The following is a 20,420-nucleotide window of genomic DNA, read 5'->3' as shown; positions in this document are numbered from 1 at the left end:
AGATGTTCTCCTTTGGAGGGATACTGGCTGACTATGAAGTCTTTGAGGAATTTGCACTTTAGAGTGTCTCTGTAAGGCCTATGTCTTTTCTCCCCCAGCAGACATGGTAAGACGTACAGGACTCCATCTCGTTAACATAACAAATAACGCTATTTTCACTAGGCCAAAATGGCAGCTGGACCTGTCAGCAAAAGAGTGAGAAACTCTGTGAAGGCAAAAAAGGTCTGAAAGGCTCATAAACCTGGGACTGAGCTGACAGCTGATCTGGAAATAGTCCACTTGAAGAACACGGAAAACACTTCCTTCATCCCTAGAAGTACAAATAACACTATATTGCTTGCATTGCATTTTGATTGTGCGAAGATGAATCAGGAAAGACTATTTTTAAGTTTAGAGGAAAACTAACTCAGAGGCGATGAAGAGGGATTCATGACATTTTCAGAGTGGTAAAAGAAAGATTGCAGAATGGTATGCAACTTTAAAAAACGACTCATGTCCATATGACCATATGATGCTGGAAATATTCTTATTTCTATCGAGCCTGTTTGGCTACCACTGGGCATAAGGGCCGTGTCTAGCCAGAAGGTCCCAGGAGAAGCCCAGTGCGCAGCACCCTTCCGAGAGTCACCTCCAACCACAGCCACGCTTTGCAGGCAGCCTGACCTGCGAGCGTGTGAGGGCTACCAAAATGTCCCATCCGCCTTTGGGGCACCGGGACCCTTCAGGCTGCCCACTCGCTCCCCAGGAAACAGCTGGAAAGGTTGTCACTGAGCGACAGGTGGTCATGGAGGCCAGCCACAGGCTGCCAGGGTCCATCTCTGCTAGAGATGTGCTTTCTTTCTCCTCCAGCGTAGGGGACCCCTGCAGATGACAAATGGCTTTGCCTTCAAGCCTCATTTTCCAGCTGCTTCTACGAAGCACTGTGGATGGATCCAAAGGGTCCAACTGCAAAAAAAGCTCCACCGGCATTTAGGTTTCTCCATGAACACTGACCTCTCAAAAACACTTAGAGCCCACGGCCAGTGGGTGGTGCTGAAAAATCTGTTCAAAGGAATTTACCAAAACAGAAAATAAATTAGATTGGTCTGATTCCTCCTCCTGGGTTACTTGAGGCTTAAAAAAGGCAGTAGCTATAAATATGCCATCTGATTATTTGGAATTGATTTAGTATGTCACAATCTGTTACTCCATTTACGAGAAGAGGCCAAAAATTTTAGAACTATAATTCCAGAGCCTATTGTAGTTTGCTTTAAGGAAAATTTCCGTAGTTTAATCTTATGATCCTAGAAATGATGTTAGCTGTTTGCGTCTTCTGAAACCAATGAAACACTGAGATGGCAGATGGTGTGCGGGCTCAGTAGAGATAAAGGTTGCGTGACTGTGCTAGGAATAAAACATAATTGGCCTGGTACATCGTGTTTGGTGTTTTTTGTTTTGAGGCATATTTTTGGTTTTTTGTAATATAAACCTTGTAGGCACATCTGCCTCATCTAGATAATACTTTTATAATGCACTAAGAAAAAAAGGAAAAAGGAGCTTCTCATGTTGCTGACAATGTTTCTGAGACTGGGTGACTGTCAAACTAATCCAAACAATAGACAGTTCAAAAACATGGTATAGAGAGAGGATATTTGATCCAGTGGACAGATTGTAGTCTGGCATTCTAAAGGCTAATGTCCTAATCCTCACAGTAATACCTATGAATAGTGTAATTCTCCCTAATTAATATGGAGATATATTACTAACACCCAGAAGGAGCTTCAAAAACTGCAGAAGAAAATGCACTGTAAGCATTTGCTGATATTAATTGTTGAGACAAATGCCATGTTCTTTTCCTTATTAAATGCAACCAAAATTCTTTCAAATCTCAAGGTTTATGCATAAACATTTTTTAAAGCCTAGACCTCCAAAAACTCTGTTCCAACAATAAAAAAAGACCTCAACAACAAATGGGACGATGCATAATTACAGCATTCTCTTCAAGAATAGCTATAAAATACCCTGTTTATTTATTACAGGTCTTTTGCACTGTCACTGCTTTTATGAAGGACGCTCCTGATCAGCAGTCATTACCCGAAGAGAGCAGCGGATTCTATGCAGGGATTAAGGTAATGCTGATGGCCCTGATTCACTGAATTTCTCTAGCGTATCCCCAGATAAAAATTATATATTATCTGACATGCTCTGAAAGACAATACACAGAAGCACAGGTCTTGATAATCATAACCAATGCTGTGTCTATGTTCACTTTGAGGAAATGTCTCAATAAATTATATGGCTTTCAGTCCGTTCGTAAAACTCTCTAAAGCACTCATCAGCAGAGTGTGCAGGTATTGACACTAATGCACCATAAAGAATGTGCAAAATTACATCTTCTGATAAATATGCCCCCAAATACTCTCATGGTTATGTACAGTGGGAAGCCACACCTGCAAGAATTCAGAATTTTATTGTAACTAGACCAGAAGAAAGTGAAGAGAGAAATGAACTTTAATCAAACAACTTTTTGTGGTCAGACACTAAAAAATCAAATTTCAGAGGGTAAACCCACACTGTGAGCAAAGAACATGCCTAATCCTACTCAGGAATTAGACTGTCAGTCTGACAGCCCTGGAAAATTCGAGATCTTCTGAGTATCTGAGCTTCATACCCAGAAGAACGATGTTTGAAAAATCTGGAAGCCTTTTCTGTATGACATTTGAAGAACAGTTTCAATTTTTTTTTTTTTTTGAAATGTCAGAATTATTTCCAAGGAATTGCAAGGAATGGAAATTCCAGTTTCTGACTAGCCTTGAATGCTGTTTCTGCCCTTACCCTACAAAAAGAGATACGCAGAAATGGCAGAACCCCATCTCCTTTCCCCAGGGCACAAGCTGTGATGTATTATGTATGGAGAAATTCTTTTTTCTGCCATAGCAGAGAAGAGGAATCAGGTGAAAACTGCACTTGCTTACTTTGCACCTGCGGCAGACACAAATATAGCATCCATGTTCATGACCGAGGCAATGCCAAACTTCAGACCATAAATATTGCTAGTGTCTTAGTGCATTGGAATGAAAGCTGCTTTTAACCAGAGACATTAAAAATGAATAAATTCTATGGTATCGCACTATTTTCAGGTTTTATAAAAGCCTGTTTTGAGACTGGGAAATGGGAGGCAATTAGACACTACATATGACAACTGCAAACATTTTCTTAATTACCAAGCATGTTAAAATATTTTATCAGTAATTTTACCTTTGGAAAATTTAAGATGATTATTATTTTACAAGCAACTTTATATTCACAATTGCTTAAAAGCACTCAAATTTTCATAAACATCAGCGTTGCCTTATTAATTTGTCAAAATGATCTAAAAGTGATTTTCTTATTTTCAGTTTTTACCAGAATCATTACAAATTGCAGAGGATGGCAAAGAGCATGTTTTGACCATTCTGAGTACTGTACCTATTACCTGTGCGGGGCATGATGATTCCTGCAAAATTACTTTACAGCTAAGTACTGAGGATTTGGGTAAGAGTTTCACATTATCAGCATCAAATCAGTGTGATTACTTTTCCCAGCACCTATGTTACAATTAATTTTAACACAAGGCAGAACTCATAAACTCAACTACTGAGACCTTGCATTTGCTTACAAAATAAAATAGATGATAGTATCACTCATGCTTTTGACACCAAGAAACACCTAATTAGCAATAGCCTGAACAATAGTCCACTGAGATTTGTGGGTGAAATAAATATGAGTAGAAGAACTTATTTTAAATTATAAGAGTATAAAATTCCATTTTAAGCTTTGTAATAGATATGGTCTTAGCTAGAATAATTCCAGTAATTATCAGTAAGGAGCTCACCTACAGATTTATTATTCAGTAAATGTGTACTGAAGCCTTTTTTTCTTTCTTTTGTTGGCTTGCAGTTTTTGTCTACCTTAATTTAGATGAAAAAAATCATTCTTATTGTAATATATAATTCTTTTCCTAAATGTATTTTTTGATTGAAAATATTGACAATGTCTCTTAGAAAATTATCTTGCCCTTTTAATTGGTAAATACTTTCCCCAGGTTAATCTGGTGGAATATCATGCCTAACCAAGGGAACCATTTGGATTTTTATTTACCATTTTCACTAAAGAAAACACCCAAACCTTTTTCTAGCAAGGGATTTATTCTGCTTCCATGGGGAACTCAATGAGAAGATTGTTTAGAGATAGGATTAGGCCCAGTTTTTCTACCCCCAAAAAGCCAGTTCAAAAAATTTTGGCAAAAAACAGACATTTCCTGACATTTTTCCCTTAATAAATCCTTGAAAGTGTGAATTGTCCTTTAGACTCCTTCCACCGGCAATGAGATTAGCCCCTATTTTTTAGCGATGGAACTGAAGCACTGCTAAAAATCATTGTCTTTATTAAAGGAATCTAAAACTTTGCCTCTTCCCCTTTAAATCTGCCACTGATGCATACATTAAACTGAACTTCCTCTAAAACAGAAAAGAACCCGTAAGTCTCTGCAGTGACTCAATCTTCTGCCCCACTCTCACTTCTTAGTCTCTGCCTTTTTTTTAAATCAAGCACTTAACATGAGTTCTCAGTCCTTCTTCCTTCTCTCCCCACCCTCAGCCAAGTGCACAAACAGAAGAAAAAAAGTCATTCGAATGATATCATAACACAACGATCTTAAACTGAGCGGCGCCTTATGGTCCCAGCAGCTGTGCTGGCTCTCGGACATGGAGTACTTTGAATTTCTTCCTGGCTCAGCGGTTCTCAGTTCTACACGCTCCTCTTGGCGTAGAGTCTCTGTCAGTCTATCATCAGGCAAACATTCGCTGAGCTCACGGGAACAGACTCACTTAGGTACCTAGGCACCGAAGGATGCAGGCTGGTGTGCGGTGGGATGTCCTCAAACCTCTAGGCAACTTAAACACCTACCCCTTATGGGGATCAAATTAAAGCTTGTCACAGGATCTCTAAGGGCAATTTTTAACTCCTATTAGCTACCTAGATATATTCTTAGGCCTCCAAAAATCTCACTGATAGTAAACTCATGGGCTACGAGCTCACAAGCCTGGGGAGGCTGAGACGGATAAATGTGAACCCAAGGCTGACTTCTCGCCAGGGGTCTCCTGCAGTCCCACAACGTGCTTCTGCATTTTACTGAAGGAAAGAGGTGAGGTAAAACTTGCAGGAGCAGATTTATTTCCAAGGCTTCAATGGGCTTGACATTTTGGTGCCAAGAGGTGTCAAGATAGAGACACAACTCTACCAATTAACTATCTTTGAGGGAACTTGTCACTGAAGTGGCAACTTTCCGTCAGTTTTAATCACCTCATTTATGTAGCTTAAACTAATAACCAACTCTAGTCCTTGATCGTTCCACCCTGAGGCTATTCCCTTGTATGACGCTGGGCCGTTTATAATCAATTGAGATATTTATATGTAGTTAAGATTGAGTAGCTACTGCTGTGTGTTTGCAAAACCGCATGTTTATTTTGTGCCTTTATTGTCTGTAGGGTTTCTTTGTTTATTCGAAAGAACGCTGTGGGCTTCTGAAAAATGTAATGTTGGCCACAGTGCTATAAATTGAAAATAAAAACAATTTTAGCTGAGATTCATTTATACTGAAGAAATTAACCGACAAGCTCCTTGTCTGACTGAATCCATGTAAAACCACTGTTGTGTTAATTATGTAGGGAATAAGTGATAAGAAAGCTAATTACAAGCATATAAATATCTCTCTAAGTTCAGACAATATCGTAATGAAGGCCTAGACACACCAGAGCCACTGAACTTCTGCTTTTGTTAAGTTTATCACTGCTGTTTTGACAAGATGATTTCGTTTGATTTTAAACTGTTGTTCTGGGTTGTGAGCACAGCCCATGGGGCTGCAATGGCCATAACTATTCCTCATGGAAACCTCCAATTTAATTGAATCAAGAACCTTGAAAATGAGTGAAGACTTTTCTATAAGAAGTAAGGCAGCCTTTAAGGATTTGGCGTGAGAGATAATATGCTATTAACATTTGTAGGTTTTAGTTCAGTTTCTATGGAACTCTACAGGGTTAATTTCAATTACATTTTATGGGTCTTTTCCATGAGAAATAAAATGTTGATTACTTAATCAGATTAGAAATACAATCTTAGAACACTGGAATACCATCTCCTATAAATTATTAAACAAATTTAGAAATCTGAAAAATGATAAGAAAATCACTTATTTTTGTATCCAATTAATTCCATTGCCACCATTTCCAGAACGTTGTTCATTATCATCTGATAAATACAGGTCTGGGAGGGAAAATTAAGCATTTAGCACAAACACTGGTAGTCCTGAAATCAGCTTTAGGCCCAAAATTTTATTTTATATTCACTAAAGATTTCGTGAAGGGTTGGGTAACTTCTTGAGGAGAAGATAGACATTATCTAAAACGCAGGCCAGCTGGCTCAGAACCAAATGCTATTATGATTCAATGTTCATAAAAAACACATCCATGTAAAAAAAAAATAGAGAGAGGATATTAGCATTTTACCTGTGACCTCAGCATGAGGGTTCAGGACTGAAGAGAAATGGACACTGCTATTCCTGCTGCTAGAAGAAGTCTCTTTAGGAATGATATGATGTGCAGAGGCAGAGCTGCATGAATAAGCTTGAGTTACCATTGCCACATTGATTTTGTCACCACCCATCACTTCCCCACCCATCACAGATACTTATATGGCCAGCAACATCATCATATATTATTTTTCCACTGTCTTTTAGTGAATTTATCCTCACAGCCCCTCTGTGAAAGATATAAATGATACTACCATCATTTTACAGATGGAAACTAAAGCAAAATAACTCAGCTAAATCCAAAAATCTGTAAAAGATAAGGGTCTACTGATCTGTTGCATTTGCCTTCCTCTCCTGGACCTGAAAGTCACTAAAAACTGATTTAAGACTCCTCTCCTTCCAGACAAAAATATTCCCTTTATTTTAAATTAAGCTAGTCTCAGCAGATACCTTTTCACAATAAAGCTAGTGAAAGACATTTTCCTGAAACATAGATTCATCTCATTCTTTGTCATGAGAAATACTCATCTTCATTTCCTGGGCATGGACCCATACAGATAAGACTGTCATTCCAGAAATATTAGCACCTGTGGACAGAACAGCACAGTAAGTTTTAGTAAAATGTCTACTGCAGGAAAAAAAAAAAAAACAGTAAAATGTGCAAAGCGATGCCTGATTAGGTCAGTCACAACTGTCTTCACGCAAAGCCCATCTGGTTGCCATGCATGTGTGTCTTGGAACGTAAAACACTTGTGCTGGGCGGTAAACAGGGTGCGGGCAACTGCTGGAATATCTCTTGTCAAACTCAGTGTTCGTGTTCATTTTAGATAGCCAGTTCCTGGGGCCCCCAAACATAGCCCTCTCAGCATGCCACGTGGACCTGCTGCCGATGCCCTGCACGGCAAGCAGCTGCGCAGCGGCCGCGCTGGCGGTGACAGCTGTGACAGACTTCGCGCAGGACGGCAACCGCATCACTCGCATCAGAGCGAAGCCAGCCAAACAGAGCGAACTGCTCTGGAGGGCTTACACACCGACGGATGTAAAGGTTGGTTCCTAAAATAGTTTGGAAAACATGTCAAATTCAAATGGGAGTTTTAATATCGGAGAAAACAAGACAATAAACCACATAAACACTAACATTTGGGGACTGCTGTTAGTACAGTAAACCAAACCAGTGACCTTCTATGCCAAGAAAATTAACACGCAAAGGTTTTTGTTTTAACAGACTCATGTTTCATCATCAGTCAGCACGTCCGTAGGGCGAACAGCTGGATTACAGACGTAACCCGGCTTGCCTGTGTGTGCTGCGGGAAGGCAGGCAGCGGGGAGAGGGAGAACCCAGTTTAGGGAACTAACATTCCTTTTCAAGGAGGAGATGAAGGAAAACTCACCAGTTTGGAGGAAAGTTTCCAAACAAGCACAGAAACCACGTGGACTTGATAAAACTGGTCACAGTGAAAAGAAAGCTGGTCCTGCAAGAAAACTTTGTGCAAAAAAGGTGCCTGCCTTAGTAATTAGAAAGGAGAACTGAGAATCAGTACTGCTGTGTTCAATTTGTGACCCTGCCAGTAATCAGCGTGAGACCTCTGAAGGCACTCTTACCCGCTCTGTCTCCTCCTGTATCTGTGTATAAAAAGTCCAAAATAAAAATAATGAGAATCAAGCAGTGAGCCAAACCACGCTTGCACTGCAGAAAGCCTGCCCAAAGGAGTGTGGCAAGCAGCAACTGGCCCATCATTTGCGAAGGTCTTTCAGACTCTCAGCTGAGAGGCTTCATAGCGGTGTGCCATAATCCCATGGCCTGAGAGAATAAGCCGCAATACGTGTCTGATTTGATTCAGCTAAAATTTCCAGAGTGTTGGCACATCAAAGCTGGTATATTATAACTAACAGAAAAAATACCTCCAATGAAATAAATAATATGGACAGCATTTTAGTCTCACAGAATACCTCATATTATAATTTCACTGGTATTACCTTTACAGCAGAATCACTAGCATGATTTTAATGGATTTACTCATGAAAGAATGAGATCAAGCGGAAGTAAAAGAATTTTTGTCTTTAAATTTAAAATTACTAGCAAGTAACTATCTCCTTTCCTCTCCCACATAGGTTTCTTTTAAACTTTTTAAGATTTTTCTTAAATCAGCAATAGCAGCTAATTCAATGCAGTGCACTCACATATCTGTATTTTTTTCTTGAAGTTACGAATGCTGCTATTAAAATATGAAAATATAGCAAATGTGAAATGAAGTTAATCAATTTTAATAATAAATTGCATCTAATCCTAGTTAAAGCTTGATCTATAGAAACAAACAGATATTATCCCCCATTGCTGCTTTGCAGATAATCTTAGGCATTAATGTAAAACAGTTTCTGCAACATATCAAGGGAAAACTCATATACTAAAATCCACAGAGTCCTTAGTTGTTCAGATTTGTTCAACTATTTTCAACTTAATTTAAAACTGAATGGAAATGCTTTGCAGAACATTCTGACATATTCAGATGCCCGAAAAAATGGATTTCTCCAGCAACCTAAGACTCCATGTACAGTTGCATCTTCTGCTGGTATCATGTAAGACAAGAGCAGGGCAGAAAGGGGCTTGTGTATGTGTTTGTTCATATGTTTTACTTAGAAAGGTTGTGGCAGTGGAAAAAATGGGAAAATTCTGTGATACTTCTTTACATCACTCAGTAGATACAAATGATGCAACTGACCTCGTATCAAAATGCCGTTCAAAGGGATGTTCTGTTTTTCATTCCTCAAGACAATCACTCTGCTAGTTGGGGATACCAGATACCTGTGGGTGTATAAGCAATGTCACTGTGGGATGGTTAAAGGGCATTTTGAAAGATGATGTATTCTCTCAGGTGAGGAATTATATCAGTGAGTGTAGATCTACCTTTTCCCTCTTACTCATTTATTTAATTTCACCACTCCTAAAAAACTAAATTCTGCTTTGTCACTCAAAGACTGCACAAGGATATAGTGGCCATTCTTCTTCCCTGGAAGATCACGGCAGAACTAACTGAATTGCACCTCTGGATTTCTCCTGGACAAAGAGCAAGCAAGCAGCCCTGACCAAAAAATCCCCGGCGGGCTGGATATGGGAAAAACATAATACTTCATCATTCCCAACAGTGTGACTGGGGAGCTCCTCATATTGCAAAACACTACAGGTCCTATGCATTTCTGAGAATTGTATAGCAATACGCAATCATGCAAAAGCACCATCTTGAGAGGATGTGGTGATGGAGACCTAACTGTGCTGGAGAAAGCAGGATTGCAACTTCAGTGTGAGCTGTCCTACCTCTAGCTTTCTGTGGCAGCATTTCTGCTCCCCGCAGGCGGCCAGAGCTCTTAGACCTTGTCTGTAATCCAGTTTACACCAAGGTAGCTGAGAGCTGAAGCAGTCAAAGATCTCTGCTGATCTTAGTAGCTCCCTTCCTTTCAATCGCATGCTGACAGCAGACAGCTCCAGCAGCCTGAGTGGGGGCCTCATCATTGGTACCTGATCAATAATCTGCACATCAAATATATTAATTAGTCATTCAAATGCTGTATCAGGAAATTTAAGGTCAAACTAGTGGGCAGTCCATGATTACTAAGAAATGGTAATGCTACTTAATTACAGCATACCTTCTTATACCATACTTCAGACCTTGAAATTAGTGCAACTTAATGAGCACTCTACCCTCTTGATAATTTCAGGGAATGATCTACTTCTTAACCAAAAAGGTTTAATAGAAAAACTTTTCTTTTTACCAAATAAAGAGAGGCCATGCATTACATCAGGTGGAATAGGTGCACTCCAAACTCCTCGTATTGCATGTGATTAAACATTTGAAAGCAAAGCCTATTTTGTACCAATTCACTTTCATGCTTTAGAAGTCAGATTTCAGTTTATACTTGACACACGAATCCTGCCCCTAATGTTTTGTGAGGAACAGTAATGAAGAAAACCCGCTGCGTAGACTGTATTCATTACACATTTCATTTTAACTAGGTCACAGTTCAAGACCTCCCAACAGGGAACTGCTACTCTTTCACTGATCCACACATTATCACATTTGATGGATGGTGAGTATTCTACTTTGAAATAATTTGGCTCAATTACTGTAGTCTTTGGTTCCTGGATGTAGCATGTATTTGGTTGTACATTAGATAGCAAAAGAGCGTTGTGCTGGTTTGCTTATATTGATTAATGCAGTGCCTCAATATCATACATGGTCTCCTCGCAGCTGGTTATATTCCTGTTAACAAAAGGACTAGGAATGTATTAATCCTGAAGCTGAAATGGTTCTGACACCGAGTAATTTTTAGAAAACAAAGGTCAGATTCTAATATGTTCTTCAAACAAAACTGTCATTGATGCTTCTGAGAGGGTGTCTACAGCATGTGATCTAGTGCTGTGTTAGAGACATCCCAGTTCGACGCAAGCTAACCACTGTGTCCCCACAGCAGCGTAGTAACTCGTGATACAAAGTCACTTTGCCCAAGAATGCTGTTGCATTTGTATATGAACAACTACCTCTGCATCTCTGCATGGAGCTGACAGTCATGATCATAACCAAAGAAACACAGAAACGGCTGTACTGGCTCAGATAGAACTTCAGAAATGGTGACTGACAAATATCCTCCGATATTATCCAGTGATATGTTGCTGAAAGACTTAGTGAGCCAAAGATGGTATCTTTGTGTTTTACAGCCTATACTGTACAGACTTTTTTTTCAATCAACTTGCCTAATCATTCATGAATGTATTTACCCTAGATGCTTTGCATAATCAGAAGTTTTTAAAGTGTACATCTGGCACGTCTGAACCACAGTTACTAATATTTCAGATCACATTCCAGATTTGCCATTCCACTGTTAACCTCGCAACGGTACAGATAATGACTTTATGAACATAGCATCCAGAGGGACTCAGCAGGCATGATATTCTAATTGCGACATCCTAATGTCCCAATTTCAACCCAGCATGCTCTGGAGCTAGCAGGACGCATTTGTCGGAACACAAACTCTGAAATGACGTCAAAGCTAGGGAAATCTCTGCGTGGAAGGAGAGTAGGGAAGGGAGTGGCTCCGTTAAAGGTTACACTCCCGCCTCAAGCAAAGGCATCACCTGAACTGGGTAGTCTCAGCTAGGAGATTTGCCCCTGCCTATCTAGGGCTTTCCCGTTTCCCTCTACCTTTGCCACATTCCATCTATAATGTGGTCAGGTACTTGATTCATGCAAGTTTGGTTGCTCGATCTGAAAAAGCTGAGGAAAGGACTCAGGGCTCCCAGGAGTTAGTGCAGTGAGCAGACAAGCACTTTTCCCTGGTTGCAGAAAACACTTTACTTCCAAGGGTCTTTTAAACCTCATAAAAAGAGACTATCACAGGCAAGAGCTTGGCAGTACAGTCACTCAGCGAGAACTGCAAGGGAAGAGCTCCAAGTGGTGCACAGACATCCACATGCCACTTGTACTGCAATTACTTCAACTCTGGGATGTTAAATTAGATTAGAATATTATTTAAAAACTCTCCATAAATTTACATTCTAAAATATTCACTTCTGATTTGGGGCTAAAAATGGACAGTGACCTACCAGATTGTTGTGTTGAGAAAGTCATGAATTACTGAAAATTGCCTCTTAGAATGGGGGTACCCTCTCAGCCATGTAATACATTATAACATAGCTTCCATGGGAAAAAAGGGCTTAAAATGTTATAGCAATTTTATTTGAATAACTCATTTTGGAACCCTTTACTGATAATACGTAGAAATGCTTCTAGGCAAGTTTACAATTCCGTTTGAGTACAGGGAGATTGGAAAAGACCATCCATCTGTGGCATTCTACCTCCGAATCACAAAATCTTGAAATGGAAAAATCCCAGGAATACCTTAGGCCCTCAGTAACAACAGGTTTCTTCCCTGTGGACATTCATTTCTGTTTTGTCCAGTCTAGCTTTAAATGAGCCAAGCGATGGGGCTTCTGCCATCTCAATAATCAGGTTATTTCACTAAGACATATCACTTCTTGATATTCAGCCAAGTTTCTTACCCATCATTTCACAGTCCCATTACTCCTACTTAGTTTCCCATTTATTACTGTAAATAATTTCTCTTTCAATTATTGTAATGATTATGCTGCCCTATTAGACGTCAGTTAGGCAACCTCTCTGTCTGCTTATTGCATGCATTAATCTAAAAAATGATAACATATTGACAAATGAATTTAAAGTTCTGTATTTAAGGAGCAGTGAATGCAATTCCTGCTTCTGTCTTGATACAAACTTACAACCTACAGACAAATGCTGAGACAGAGCTATGGAACAGAAGCATTTCCTTTTGGTGGCAAAAGGGTATGTGGTAGAAAATTGTGTTTGAAATGAGATGTGCATTAGGTATCGAGAATACGGAACAATTGCACAAAAAAGCTTGTGGGCTCAAGTAGGAAGCCACATAAATGTCCTTCAATAATAAAAAGGCATCAGAAAGAGACCTAGGGGTCTCTGCAGATTGTAAGCGGTGGAGCAAGGAAAGAGAATAAACTAAGAGAAACTTTTCCTAGGGATCATGAAGCAATAGGCTGAAAGGACAAGTGGAACATCAGCTCTTGAGTATCAGAAGTTACGCTGACTCGAAGTGGTCAGTAGACACAGGCTCAGGTAAGAACGTTACACAAGGAAGAAAAGAAACATCCAAAATTAGTGAAGAGAACTGAAGGAAACAGCAACCTATAGCAATCTCTATACGGCTACAAAAATGGTAGCAAACAAAGCTTAATAAGGAAACTATCAAAACTGCCTCAGAGATCAACAGCAGAGCATCCACCAAACAGCATAACCCAAGGAAATATATCTGATCCCCCACTGCATCTAGTGACCTGTAAGTCAGCTTCCAGGGAGGCAGCGGAATCTAAGATGAAGCTCGTGTAGGAAGAGCTTGATGTGAAGAGGTCGTGGGCAGCTGGGTGTTCACCACCCTTTCTTCCTACTCTCCACGCAGTCCTGCGGAGGGCTCACCTAAGAACTGTGATGGTAAAAGCAAGAGCAAGCCTGAACATGGGCAGCATTTCCAATAGCAAAACCGCAGGAGTGTAGGTAGGAGTGCAACAGTAGGAATGTTTTCTACACAAATGTGCATGCACATAAACATACTCCTGACTTTCCCAGATTTTCTTACTTCTTCTGACTTTCCCATTAGCAGTGGAGAAGAGAAGGAAAAATACACAATGGAGAAAAGCAAGGATGAAAGCAGACACAAAAACAGAAAACTGCAAGTTTGGGGTTTCCAAAATTTAACAGAAAAACAAGGCTCATTAAAACATAGTTTAATTTAAAAACATTGATTCTAATTTTTTTAGCAAATTTGTAAGCTGGAAAAGTGAAAATGGCATGAAAATCAAAACGCTGTCTGGAAGACTTGGACTTTTTGGTAGGAAAATTTTCCTACTGAAATGGTCATTTCTAATGTGTAAGTTATTTTGTGAGATTTCACAATAATACTTCATTTTGTAACTTCTGCAAATACTTGTCAACAGTTTTTAATCTGATTTACTGAGCTCGCATTACTTCTCGGGTAGTTAGTTATTCATAATATAACTAAAATACCTAACTCATGGTTCTAATGATAATGCTTCCCTTCTGTATGCCTTTGGCTAACGTATTTTTACAGAAATATTTATTTTATCATTTTATTCTTTTGACCAAATAGACTGAAAATCAAAGAAGAATGTGTCATATTTTAAAACGCAAGCACACTCAATTTGTGTATATTGGTGCATAGTATTAATTATACTAGCTAAAATCCAAAAATAGCACTTCCTTTTATAGCAAAGTACCTTCTAAATTAAATGAATGTGAAAGCCTTGTAAAGCAAAAGTATGGCCTTCATTATTAGTTATGGCATGTTATAAATATAAAAGCCTTTCATATCATAAATTGTAGATTCTTAAATATGAAATATTAGCTTTCAATAAGGAGAAAATCCTTTTATGGCAAAATGTAAAAAGGGAAATATTTCTTGATTGGTGAGTTATATATGATTAATGCTGTTTTGCATTTTACCTAAAAAAAAAAAAAAAGAATTGTGAGATTTCTCAAACGTTTACACAAATCCATCAGTATTATCACAGGCACACTGCCACCACTCCCTGTATGACTACACAATAACTCAGCTTGTAGAAATTTGTCCTTGTGCTTGGTTTTAATAGAATTCATCACAGTGGTGTACAACTAAGTCCTGGACATGAGAAGGCAGCCCTCCCAGAGGTGCTATGCTAGACTTCCTATATTTTTGACAGTCAGTAGAAGCTTATATGTCCTTAAGCTTCCAGGGACTTCTGAACATAACCCAACAGCTTCACTCTGAGAACACAGCTGCTCTTTAGTGATAAACACTCGGAAACCTGAGGACATCCTGCAGCATAATCCAACACTTCCTAGGGTAACAAATAGCATAAAATAGTTCTCACTAACGAGGGAAGCTGAAGCCCAGAGGGACACATCAACAAATCAAATGATTTGGCGGCAAAACTGTGATGGAAGAAGTTTAGGAGCAGTCGCAATAATAATTGAATCGATAAAAAGGTGAAGGAGATCTCAGTGCAGCCTGGTGAACAGTTCAGAGATGAGTGTATTGCATTAGTTAATCTAACACCGCTACTATGTTTACATATATCATATATATTTATTTTCCCTTATACCCTTCTCTTATCATGAGCCAGGAGAAAAGATTCCTATGATAACATCTCATTATCTTAGGAGCATTGTACAATTCTTGGATAAAGAGCACAAGGAACAGGAACTTGATGCACTCCTTGGAAAAACAACCCAAACACATACATGGGGAGGGAGGGGACCACTTTATGTCGGTGCATCCATTGCTATAGATTATTAGGGAAGCAGAACTGCAAGTTGCACAATGGAGTGCAATTTAGACACAAGCAATAGTGCCTGGTTCACAAAGAATATGCTGAGTCCCCTTGTACAAGAGCTCCAATAACTCTACTTCAAGCTTTCAGCTCTGCAAGGCTGCAATTTGATTTCTTAAATGTTGTCCAATGAATGATTATCACAATTAAAGTTGTATAAACATCACAAAAGTTTACCTGATTACATTCAATTATCCACTGAAGTAATTCAAAGCCAGCTGAAAGCTTCAATTTTGACACATAGCAAATTTGTTTTGTGCTGTGGAATCCATGTCATGACTCAACTGAAGGACTCTCAGTGACTTCCAAGAGAGCTGGATTAGATCCATTGTCTACGCTTATTAAGCAGTGAATAGCTCCCATTACTGGAATGATATTTATATGCATAAGCTAATACTATCTTATTTACTAGATACACCTGATTAGTCTAGATATAGCCATTTTGCTGCACATTTTTCTATCAAGCTTTCTAAAAACCATTACTTCTAAATTCCTCTTGTTGAGAGGACTACTGAAGGAACCTGGAAGGTGATTCTCGTTAACTTTCCTGGCTCCTCATTTTCTCCTATGAAGAGGTCCAAATGGAGCTAGCATTTGATGTTAAAAGAGATTAGATATTTTTAATGTTTTCCTTAGTTCTAATCAGTATTTGCAACAGCATCTGAGCAGTGTACTTAGGGTTTATGTACCTGATTAGAAAATAAGATGAGACAGAATGATTCAAAATCTTTTTATGACCAACTGCACTAAGTTTTTCAAGATGAAGTATAAAGTCCAATGTGTTTTCTTGCAGAGAAAAGCAGTTAGAGTTTACATTCTTACTGTATTTTAAGTTACATACTTTTCTATGGCTTTTACTGTGAAGAGTAGTAAAATCCTGATATATGCACACTAAAAAATCTTGGGTGTTGAACCAAAGATAAAACAACAAATGATTTGTTCCTCTGACTAGAAAATATTGACTGAAAAAAATAATGATGTCTGTATGACATTGCTTTAAAAAATCCTGTTATTTAGTTTAGTGGTTGATTTTATGTTTTGCACATTGCTTTTCGCATTTTCTTTTTTATTGCAGAAAATGATAAGGCTTATTATTATAAGCTTGTAGCTTATTTTCCATGTTATTTAATTTCCTAAAAATCTTATTTAAAACTAAATGTTATGCCTCAAAAGAAAGTAGAAGAATCCACTGCTTTTAAAGATGGCAGCTGTTGGCTCATGTGGAGCGATCTCCTGCAACGTCTATATAGTATATAGCTACTGTTTTCTTTAGTTATATACATCGTGTTGGAATAAAATACAGAAGAACAGTAAGACAAGATTGCTGAGTGAGAAAACAGAGAGCAATACCGGAGGATCCTCCCGTAGGCCTTTATGCCGGACTCCCTGCTGCACCTTGCTGCAGGACGGGGGAATTTTGCCTAGCTAGCGCAGAGGGAAACATCTGTGGAACTACTCTCCTCACGAACTCAGATGCAGCAAGGACTTTTTGTACGGAGAAGAATGAAAGCTCCAAACTGTTGAACACGCTGCAATGTGCTGATTGCCGATCCATTTATAGTGAAACTTCTGCTCATAGTAAAGTTGTTCTGTGAGGAGGAAAAAAAAAGTCATTTTAACAGGTTTTCAGTGGAATTCCAATTTTTCATATGAAATATTCACCTCGCCACAGTCAGTCTTGTAAAAGTTAGTGATTAGTCACAGAAGATGTTATTTGAGTGCTGATTTTGCTTTGAAGAATATCGTGCTGTAAAGCATCCTGTTAGAACCAAAACATATTTATTAAGGCCTGGAGGCAGGGAGTTTTTCCCATTTGCTTTTATCAAACGTTTATGCTTTTTATCCATGCCCGTTGCCATAGCAGCAGCTCTTAGACAGCTACCAGCTTTTCACATGAATTCTTATGCACTTCCAGCTAATAACTCTGGCAGTATTAGCTTGCTTATGGTGCTGAATGCTTCCCCGTGTGTTGATTTTTCTCTCCCCTTCAAGGCCAGCCACCACACTGGCCTAATTAAAGAGAGCTGCTGTACGAGTACAAACAAACAGCCATTACAGGGGGGAGCTCCGGGTCTCTAAATCCTGTTTTTGTTTGTTGTTGTTTAGGCGTTACGATAATTACAAAATCGGCACCTTCCTTTTGTGCCAGAGCCTGTCGCGGGTGTTTGAAGTGCACGTTCGGCAGTGGGACTGCGGAGGCCAGCGCGCGGCCGCAGCCTGCAACTGCGGCGTAGCTGCGCGAGAGGGGAAGGACACTGTGGTGCTGGATATGTGCAACGGCCATTTCCGGGAAACCAAACCACAGCTTGCCATCAAAAGCGCTGACGCATCGCCACAAGTCAAAATCCTAAAGTCCTATGGAGGGAGAAAAATAACAGTACGTGGATATTTGAGTACTTTTGTTGTTGTTCTTAAGAATGTGAGTTTAATATCTCTGAATGATTACAGAAGTTGCTACAAAAATATCTGAAGCTGTAAGAGTGCCTGCAGCAAAAGGTACCGGAAAATAAGACCAAGGGAAGGAGCTGGTTAAAGTGTTAGTTTAACAAACAGTAAAACAAAACAAAACAAATATCTCTGGATATTTCTTGGAGACATATCTACAAATATCTCTAGAAATTTCTTGGAAACATATCAGTGCCAATATTGTTACCTACTATTTGCAGTACGGCAATCTTCTCACGGTTAATTTACGCTAGGCACTACCCAACCACTTCACTTAAATCAAGTTTTTTTGCAGTGCTTCTGATATAAATATTCAAGGCACGATCACAGGTAAATATAGTAGAATAATGGAACGGTAGAATGTAACAGTAAGGCAATAATAGCCAGATCCAAAGAGCCCCCAAAAGCCATGAAAATGGGCTGCAAATGTGGAACATTTGGTATAATTTGAAGCACTTGCCTAAAATAGATAAGGCCATAATACACTTTGTATGTATGCAAAGTATGTGCATATCATTTATCCAATGTATACACAAAATGATGCATATCATTTATCCAGACAGTGCAATTTTAATCCAGTCTACTGGCTGAAATCACTGGAAGAATAAGAGCAGTTTGCACTAGGGGGCTTTGGTGAGCAGAAGAGCCGCAAATTACAGCCAAGAAGGTAATTTTATCCTAAAGTTGTATCATCAAGATTTATTGCCAGGAAACATTTAGAGTGAAAGTAGGTCCACAGTAGAGCCAAAAGGATATGAGGGAGTTCCTGTGTTTTGGCTCTCTTCATGATCTCCCTTGGAATAGATCTTGATAAGCTAGTAATTGAAAGTCTGTTAATTATAGAATAGAGAAAAAGCAGGAAGCAAGATGCCATTTCATTTTGCAACTAAATGCAACATAATTACAGTTTTATTACCAGAATAATCTTAGCAAGGAACCTCCCCATCCTCATTTACACCTCATGTAAGTCTCACTGATTTCCTTTGTGTATAAAACACATTAGGACACCTCTGGGACATGACTATGAATCCTGCTCTCATCCAAGTGGGAACCTGTAGGAATGGCATAGCAATGTGTATGGTCCCTCATCACACCGCTGGGAACAGTGCACCCCGATTTGTGTCACCCTCCCGCTCCCCCAACCTCCCAGCCCTTCTGCCCCACACCTCAGCCTGGCTCTGTGTCTCCAGAGGCACCGTGCAGGAGCCGGGTCCCTGCAGCTCCTGTAGCAATCAAGGTGGCCGCTCTGAGTGGCGTTAAGTTACTTTCCGTTCTGTGCAAGGTGACAGCTCCCAGCAGCCAGTCACTTTATATCTCTATAAGCTGAGCTCTCAGTAAAGCTTCTTCAAAGTCCCCATCAGCAGTGGTTAAACCCAGGTGGGTTACAGAAAAGCTGGACAGTTGTTAGGTCCTCAGCGGCGGATTGCACGTCCTAACAGGGGCAACAGGAAAACAAAGCATTACAGCCCTCTAAATTCCTGAAATAGATCCACACCTGCAAATACTAATCCAAACAGCACAGAAGACTGAAACAGCTCATGCAGTCCTGACTGCAAGGATTTTGCACACAGCATTGCAGCAAATGTTCCTCCTTGTAGTTAAAGAATGTAATTAGAAGGCATATGTTTATCTCAAAGAGGAAACCCACCCAGCTCTGTGTCAACAGCACTTCTCCTGTTCCATCTTTTAAACAACTTAGAAAAAATTAACTAATCAAGCCATTCTAGCTTTCTGCTTGGAAAGCATTGTTTTTAACTTACCTTGGAAAGCCAGACATACAGCTAAGGTGGACATACGGCCAAGGCCTTTTGACGTATTCAGAGGACTGGTTTTACATGAGCCATTCAGGAAGACTTTGACATGGCGCAGGCATAGTCATGCCATCTGCTTGCTCATCTCTTCCATGGTTTGCAGCACCTCAGGCTATTCCAAACTTCGCTGTTTCACAAGCTCTCATCCTGTGCCGCTGTAGTCCAGAAGACTCCTACTGCTGACTTACATGAGAAAATTCTGGGTCTTAAAGAAAGAAAGACATATGGCACAAAGCATAAGCCAACTGTGTGGTGACTTCTGTTATTGGCCAAGGTCAATATTCTGAGGAAAAGATACTTTAAATGCCTAAATCAAACCAAAGTGAGCCTGAGTTCAAAACACGGTATCTCCAACTCCCACTGAAATCAGTGGAACTGTTGCTTAGCTCAATCGGACCAGGAGATCACATACAGGTAGCACCACAAAAAGTATCAGGAAGCTAAAATGCCCAAGATTGTTATTTACTGCAGCCAAAATCTAAACTCTGGATTCCAGCAAGGAAATAAAAATGTATGTTAGTCACATCCTCATAGATGTGAATAGATTTGGTGGGAAGAACCTTATAATTAAAAGGCACCAAAAGAAGAGAAAGAAAAAAAAGCAATGGACACTAGTTGAGTAAGTTATTCTCAATAGTTTGGGCAGGGATGACTATTTTGGAATTACTTAAATAAAGTGTTTCCAATTATT

The 20,420-nt window shown here is 39.5% G+C and overlaps 1 protein-coding gene across 1 annotated transcript in view; it reads left to right on the top strand.

Annotated features, from left to right (window-relative positions):
- Positions 1–20,420, top strand: part of LOC112977071 (von Willebrand factor D and EGF domain-containing protein-like) — a 183,625-nt gene that overhangs the window by 58,067 nt on the left and 105,138 nt on the right. The window contains exons 5-9 of the mRNA XM_026088975.1: positions 2,019–2,108; positions 3,378–3,513; positions 7,375–7,592; positions 10,557–10,630; positions 17,580–17,850. Coding sequence (XP_025944760.1) covers positions 2,019–2,108; positions 3,378–3,513; positions 7,375–7,592; positions 10,557–10,630; positions 17,580–17,850 — 789 coding nt within the window. The remainder of the gene's footprint in view (positions 1–2,018; positions 2,109–3,377; positions 3,514–7,374; positions 7,593–10,556; positions 10,631–17,579; positions 17,851–20,420) is intronic.

This window comes from Apteryx rowi, unplaced genomic scaffold (genome assembly GCF_003343035.1).
Source record: "Apteryx rowi isolate R43461 unplaced genomic scaffold, aptRow1 scaffold_8, whole genome shotgun sequence".
NCBI classification, from domain to species: domain Eukaryota; kingdom Metazoa; phylum Chordata; class Aves; order Apterygiformes; family Apterygidae; genus Apteryx; species Apteryx rowi.
This window is presented reverse-complemented; position numbering and strand designations above follow the sequence as displayed.